A 6919-nucleotide genomic window follows, 5' to 3' on the forward strand; every position below is an offset into this window, starting at 1 on the left:
CAGGCGACAAAGGAGTCTACAGGGCCAGATGGGGACTGCCAGGGTGGGGCGGGCACGAGGGTGGCTGGAGAGGCAGGAGGATACCATCTGGGGCAAGGCAGATATCACAGGTCTGGACAAAGTGGTAACACAAGTGTATGCATTTATGAAATCCCCCAGATTAGGCACATACTATTAGGCATTTTATTGTATGTAAATTCTACCTCATTTAAGGCAATTTTTAAAATGCCAGGTGAGTCTTCCAAGCAGTGCACATAGGAAAGGAGCCCAAAGCATGGCTGCCTAGGAGAGAAGCAAGAGAGGCCTGTGGATTCCTACATTCATCCCATGGCTGCTGCTCCCTCTCCTGACACCCCCACTGCCTGCCAGGGGTCTCCGTGCACCTTCCACCGGGCCCCACCCACAGTTACCGTGAGACTCCAGGTCATTCCCTTCCCTGCTCACATCCCCTCCAGGAGCTTCCCCTTCCTGGAGCAGGCATGCCCAACCCCACCTCAGGGCCTTTGCACTGGCTGTTCCCCACTGCCTGGGGCTTCTCAACCTCTCCAGTTTCATAGAGACCTCCCTGACCAGGGTCCAGTGGTCTCTCTCTAGTCCCTGTTCTATTTCACTTCCAGCAGAGTATAACTCCCTGATCTTAATTGTTGATCATAACCTACCGTCCCCTACACACACTGTGTAGGAATTTACTGTGCAGTTCCATAGCCACCAGCCACATGTGCTATGGGACACTTGAAATGGGGCCAGTCCAAAATGATTCCTGGGCTAAGTGTAAAAAATACAAAGGGAATTTCAAACATTTACAAAACCAAAAAAAAAAAAAAAAAACACACATAAACAATCTCATTAATAATTGTTCCCATTAGCTGAAATAATATTGTGGCTATATTAGGTTAAATAAATATTTTAAACATTACTTTCAACCATTTATTCTCATCTTTTAAAATGCGTCTACTAGAAATTTTCAATTGCTCATGGGTTCGTGTCACATCTCTGTTGGGCAGCAGCTCTGCAATGTCCCCTCCATGGCTCATCAACTAGGTTCCGTCTTCAAGCCCTAGACCTCCTGGCACAGGGAGTAGCTGGTGATAGGTTTGTTTATTGAATAATGATTTATGAAAACAGAAGCCAGTGACCTTTTCCAAAAAGGTTAATTCCCTTAAATTTGGCAAAGAAATTCTCCATAGTAGGGTGTGGACAGGGTCTTCTGGAACCTTCTGAAATAACCTCTCTGCTCCAGAGATTCAGAGACTGGGACCCAGTGCTCCTGGATGCCCCTGATATCTGAAGACCCTGAGAGGCCAAACCCTGTATTTTTCCCTTTTCTGAGCAAACAGGAAGTCACATTGCTTTCACAGTCAAAGGTCCTGTGTCACCTCTGTGGAGACCTGGGTGACTCAAGCTTGGGAGCACTGGGGAAGAGAGGCATGGCTCGGAGAGGCTGAAGTGAGGACAAGAGTGGGGAGGAGGGGGAGATGGAGGAGGCCTAGGAGGGGCAGGGGAACTTAAGCAGGGAGGGAGCTTGTAGTGGTGGGGGAGTGAAAAGAGAGATGGGGGAAGAGGGGATGGGCAGAAAGAGGAGGAGGAGTCAGGGGCATGGCATGGAGTGGGGTGGGGCTGGGCTGCCAAAGCAGGATAAATGCACAGCTGCCTGCTGGTCTGGGCTCCCCGCCTCAGGCTCTCACCCTCTTCTCCTGCAGGTCCTGGTCTGTGCTCTGCCTCTGAGGACACCATGGCCCAGCCCCTCTGCACCCTGCTGCTCCTGTTGGCCACCCTGGCTGGGGCCCTGGCCTGGAGCCCCGAGGAGGAGGATAGGATAATCGGGGGAGGCATCTATGATGCAGACCTGGATGATGAGTGGGTACAGCGTGCCCTTCACTTCGCCATCAGCGAGTACAACAAGGCCACCGAAGATGAGTATTACAGACGCCCGCTGCGAGTGCTGAGAGCCAGGGAGCAGGTGGGTGCTGCCTCTACCCGAGAGGTCCTGAGTCCCAGCCTGGTTTGTCGCCCAACTCCCAAGAGCATTCCCAGCAAATCAGCACTGACACATTCAAGATCTAAGGCTCAGACTCATACAGCTTTCCCTGACTCTCTCCTGATGGCCTTCCTACCGAAGGATGCCCCTGGGCCATGCACTGCAGCCACTTCCTGTCCCCTCAGCCTCCTTTAACCTGCAGCAGCGGCTGTGTCTGTACCATGACCGTGGCATTTCCCAGGGTCCAGCAGGTGTGGATGGAGACTGTGCTGACTCTGGGTGGGCTTGATGCTGCTCAGGATGAGAACTGGGCCATGAGGCTCATCCTCCTCCCTGAGTCCTCTCCTCAGGGGCCACACGGGAACCTGGCTCCCTGTTCTGCAGAGCCCTGCTTCCCCCCAGGTCACGTCCCTGGGCACAGCTCCTTAGGGCTAGCGACCTTCACCCTCAGGCGGGCTTACCACCCCCTACAGCCCAGGGCAGCTGAGTCCATGCTGGGGTGGAGCACGCCTGACCCTTCCTCTACCAGCTGATGCAGAGTTAGACCTCAGCCAGATGAGGACAGCAGTCACCCAGCAGAGCGGAGGAGGGTGTCAGGTCGGAAGGGAGCTTCAGCAGGGCTACTGGGCCCAGCTTGACCTGCATCCCATGGCAGAGCAGCAAATAGTGACACAGCATTTAGAGCTCCTCCACCTTCTCTTGGAAATTCAGAGGAATCCCCACCAGCCCCGTTTCTCCTCCTGCAGCTGTCAGCTGGGGCCCTCACCCTGCACACGAGGCACACTCCCTGGTGCCGTGGTCCCCGCTGGCCTCCACTTCCCTTTCAAGCATGACAATAACTTGGAGTGAAGCACAGGGCATTGCAGACCATCAGGCCCAGAAGCCTATTTTATACATGGGTAAACTGATACTCGGGGGATCTCAGCAGTTCTCCTGGTTCCAATGGGCAACGTCTAGCACCTGGTCTGAGAGTCCCTCATCCCAGGTTTCTCCACAGCTCTGCCACCTTGTGTCTGGGAGAGGCCCTGTGCAGGGAAAGGGTTCAATTCTAGTCTGCAATTGTAAGACACGCAGGTGTGCTGCTGACTTGAGAAATGTAGCTCGAATCTCACGCTTGAAATGGTGGCATCCAGGAGGCAGTGTTTATTGGCCCAAAATATCTACTTGTGTGAAGAACATCATTTCCTACTCTTAAATGCAGGAATACATCTAGGTTAAATGGAGGGAATGAGATTTTTGGGAGTCAGTTGAAATTTTGTCATCAGATGACAGTCTTCGTAGAAAAGAGACAGTGTTCCTTCGCCCCTGAGCCACAGGTAGCAGAATTCAATGAATCCTTTTACTCAGCACAGAGAAAACAATGTTTAAGAGGGGGCATGAGGCCCAGCACCCTGCCAGCTGACAGGAAGGGGGGGCTTGTGTGCCTTGTGGTGACATGTGGGCAGCTCACGAAGCCCCCAAGCAAGTCCTGTGACTCAGACACAGGGAAATGCCTGTGAGTGCGTGAAACTGATGGGGAGCGCTGTCCATGCATCCTGTTTTCTCATGTGTGCAGACCGTGGCCGGGACAAATTACTTCTTTGACATAGAAGTGGGCCGAACCGTATGTACTAAGTCCCAGCCCAACTTGGATACTTGTGCCTTCCACGAACAGCCGGAACTTCAGAAGGTACGTTCCTGATGCTGGTCCCAGGCCAGTCATGCACTGCAGAGGGGTGCGTATGTGTCAGCCTCTGCCCTACACATCTTTGGAGGGTGTGTGTGTATGCAGATAGGTATGTGGGGAGCCACATATGCATGGATATATACGTGTTCATGTACTTGTGGAGGGGTGTGCATGTAGGTGTGCATGTGGAAAGGTGAATGTGTGTACACACAAGTGCCAGTGTGTGCAGGGAGGTGTATGGGAGCATGTGTGCCTGTGTGTGGCTGTGTGGGGGCACTATGGGGGTTTGTACATAGATCTATGGGGATGAGAGGTCCAAGTGAGTTTACATAGTTGCCTATGTGTGTGCAGATGGGGTGGTGAGGGAGGGGGTGAGGTATTTGATTTGCTAGGAAGGCTTTAGCTTGGGAATGGTTACTGGGAGGTCAACTCTGCCTGCTTTGGGGTGTTGCCTGTTGGACAGGAAGAAGTAGCTGCTGGGCTGGGTGCTGGGCAGGGAGAAGGGGCTCTGTCTAATCCCAGGCTCAGGCACCTGCATGTAGCCACAGCCACAATGATCAGATTAGTGGGACCTAGAGGGCTGTTAACTGGGAAGCCCTGGACCTGCCCTGCTCACCCAACACCAGCCTCTCCAAGGACCTGCTGGTTCTTGTGAGGTCTCCCATCAGGGGAAAGCCTTACTCCCCTTGTTTCCCTTGCCCCATGCCCCAGCTCTTTGAGGGGGATTTGCCCTGCCCTGGGTTCTTCCCTCTGGCCCCTCTTAGTGCTGGCCTGAGTGCTGGAGGTGGAAGGAGCTGGGGGAAGTGAGCTGCCTCCCCCTCTCCTACACACCTGGAACTCCCGAGGCCTTGCACAGGCTGCTCCTCACAGGACTGTGCTGGGACAGGAACCCTGCAGGCTTCGGTGGAGGCCCAATGCCACCTGGTGACTTGGAGCCTTGGGGAGGGGCAATGGAAGAGTCACTATTCATTCTAGTTCAGTGCTCTGGGATTCAGCAGGGGTAGGTGAGGGCCCAGTGTCTCACCTCCATCCTCCTCACCCAGGCTGTGACATCTCATGCCTGGGCATCTTCCCCTTTAACTGTAACCCACACTGATTGGCCCTTTCTCTTCCCTTTCACAGAAACAGTTGTGCTCTTTCCAGATCTATGAAGTTCCCTGGGAGAACAGAAGGTCCCTGGTGAAATCCAGGTGTCAAGAAAACTAGAGATCTGTGCCAGGCCAGTCACACCGACCACCTCCCACTCCCACCCCCTGTAGTGTTCCCACCCCTGAACTGGTGGCCCCCACCCTGGGGGAGGTTTCCCCATGCGCCTGCACCAGGAGAAGACAGAAAAGGCGGCAGGAGGCCTTTGTTGCTCAGCAGGAGGCTCTGCCCTCCCTCCTTCCTTCTTGCTTCTCATAGCCCTGGTACATGGTACACACACCCCCATCTCCTGCAATTAAACAGTAGCATCGCCTCCCTTTGAGTTCTTGGCTGTCTGGGGATATGCACACAGGCAGGGTTTCTGCAGTTCCTTTATGAAGCCTCCTTGTTCTGCTGGTGTGGAGATCAGAGGAGTACCTGGGAGCTGACGCGGCCACAGCAAGGCCGTCAGGGGAGCTGCTGCCACTTTCAGAGACCTGAGCTTCAGAACAGGGAGAGAGCAGCCAGGGGCTGGGAACCCAGGCCTTCAGCTGCAGCAGACCCTGGTGAGGGGACCAGGGAGAGGAGGGGGCCCAGGATGTTGGCCTGGGAAGCTGGGCTGCTGGTTTGGTCTGAGCCGCTGGTCCAACCAGGAGGAGGGGGCTGGCTGTGTCCACAGGCAGGGGCCAGGCCTCGGTGGAACTCACCAGGCCATAGATTCCATCTGTGCTTGCAGAGTTGAGCAGACCCCAGGGAGCTGCTCTCATCAAGTTCCCTAGACACCAAATAGATAGCAATCGGCGTGTGTCTCTTTCCACAGGAGACTTTAGGCCCCTACATGGAAACAAAGTCCAAAAGTTTGTGTGTGTGTGTGTATGTGTGTGTGGTGTGTGTGTGTATGTGTGTGTATGTATGTGTGTGGTGTGTGTGTGTGTTTGCGTGTGTGTGTGTGTGTGTGTGTATAACTGATTGGGAAAACTGCCACCCAGACCAAAGACGGGCAAGATTACCCAGAGAAAGCAGCTCCCGCTGTCATCCGTCCTGGAAGGGGGTGCCCCAGGCTGGGAGGTTGTCTCCTATGCTAGGAAGCTGTGCCCTAGAAGAGTTTTACACATTCACATCCAGTTGCCCTTTCTCTGTACTTGGATTTAATACAAGTACTCAGGTCAGGCTTCTTGGTAGGGATGGAGAAGCTAAAACACAAATGAAAGTGTCATGCAGTGGACACTCATTTTTTTCACAAAGGATGTTTTAATTAATAAATAACAGCACCTTAGTATCAAAACCATTCAGTAGAATAGTGGGTGGTTGCACTCCAAAGAAGAGGCTACAGTCCTGAGACCTAGCCCACCCTGCAAGCTCCTTCCCTTTGCTATTTCAGGGCTGAGGGGTGCAGCCCTCAGGGCAGGTGCCTCTGGGAAGGACTCTCAACTATCTTCCATGCCTAGAGCTGCATTGACCAAGGGTGGCTGCCATGAACACCAAGGGGGAAATGACAAAGGGGCCAAACAGCCCCGAGGCCAGCACCCCATGTGCCACACATAGAAAGCCAGGAGGAGAATGGTCTGGCAGGGAGAGTGGGGAGCATCTGCTTTATTTCCTCTTTACCCCCACGGGATTTAACCAAGGTTTTGGGTTGAAGCAAGTGAAGCAGCGCCCAGGAGGCCATGAGCTGAGGAGACCTGAGTCTGGGCCTCACTCAGTGTCAGGGGGTCGGGGGGTACACACACTGATTCAGGATTCTGTTGGAAGAGAGGGGCTGAGAGCAGAGCAGTATGTGCCCAGGAATGGTGGTCAGGGGCGAAGTCTTCCCTGCATGGAGATCCTCATGGTTCTCTACCTGGTGCAGGGTCTGTCTTGACATAATCAACCACCATCCAAGGACACAAGGAACAGGTGATTTTGTGTAAACCAGTAACTTTTCTGACATCTCTCTTCCTTGGGGAAGTGGAGGGGGAAGTCTGGCTCTGTAGAGGGCTCCCTCCACCATCTCCCTGTTTGTCTGTTCCCTAGGAGGGGAGCAGGGGGCAGGGAGGCTTGAAGGTGAGCATGTGGATCTTCGTCTTCTGGACCAAGCTGAGGGTCTGGGCTCTGTCCGGAAGCTACCGGGTTTTGGGAGTAAAGGAGGGTCCTGAGGGTCATGTTCTGGA

At 53.9% G+C, this 6919-nt stretch overlaps 1 protein-coding gene across 2 annotated transcripts; it reads left to right on the forward strand.

Annotated features, from left to right (window-relative positions):
* Positions 1-1412: 1412 nt before the first annotated feature.
* LOC116461086 (cystatin-SN) lies at positions 1413-5103 on the forward strand. 2 transcript variants are annotated; one of them, XM_058433017.1, is made up of 4 exons: positions 1413-1446; positions 1701-1960; positions 3534-3647; positions 4767-4878. In XM_058433017.1, exons 2-4 carry the CDS (start codon positions 1733-1735, stop codon positions 4848-4850), a joined length of 426 nt encoding a protein of 141 aa, XP_058289000.1. In that variant the 5' UTR covers positions 1413-1446; positions 1701-1732; the 3' UTR covers positions 4851-4878. The 2 variants fall into 2 exon arrangements, with proteins under 2 accessions (XP_058289000.1, XP_031998423.1); XM_032142532.2 differs by lacking the exon at positions 1413-1446 and having other exon boundaries at positions 1664-1960; positions 4767-5103.
* The last annotated feature ends 1816 nt before the right edge of the window (positions 5104-6919 follow it).

This window comes from Hylobates moloch, unplaced genomic scaffold (genome assembly GCF_009828535.3).
Source record: "Hylobates moloch isolate HMO894 unplaced genomic scaffold, HMol_V3 SCAFFOLD_21, whole genome shotgun sequence".
Classification (NCBI taxonomy): Eukaryota; Metazoa; Chordata; class Mammalia; order Primates; family Hylobatidae; genus Hylobates; species Hylobates moloch.

Bases quoted from the DNA above. Each gene is read 5' to 3' on its own strand.
- LOC116461086 (XM_058433017.1), top strand. From the start codon at position 1,733: ATGGCCCAGCCCCTCTGCACCCTGCTGCTCCTGTTGGCCACCCTGGCT. The intron at 1,961-3,533 runs GTGGGTGCTGCC...TCATGTGTGCAG, and splicing joins TGCTGAGAGCCAGGGAGCAG to ACCGTGGCCGGGACAAATTA. The intron at 3,648-4,766 runs GTACGTTCCTGA...TCCCTTTCACAG, and splicing joins AACAGCCGGAACTTCAGAAG to AAACAGTTGTGCTCTTTCCA.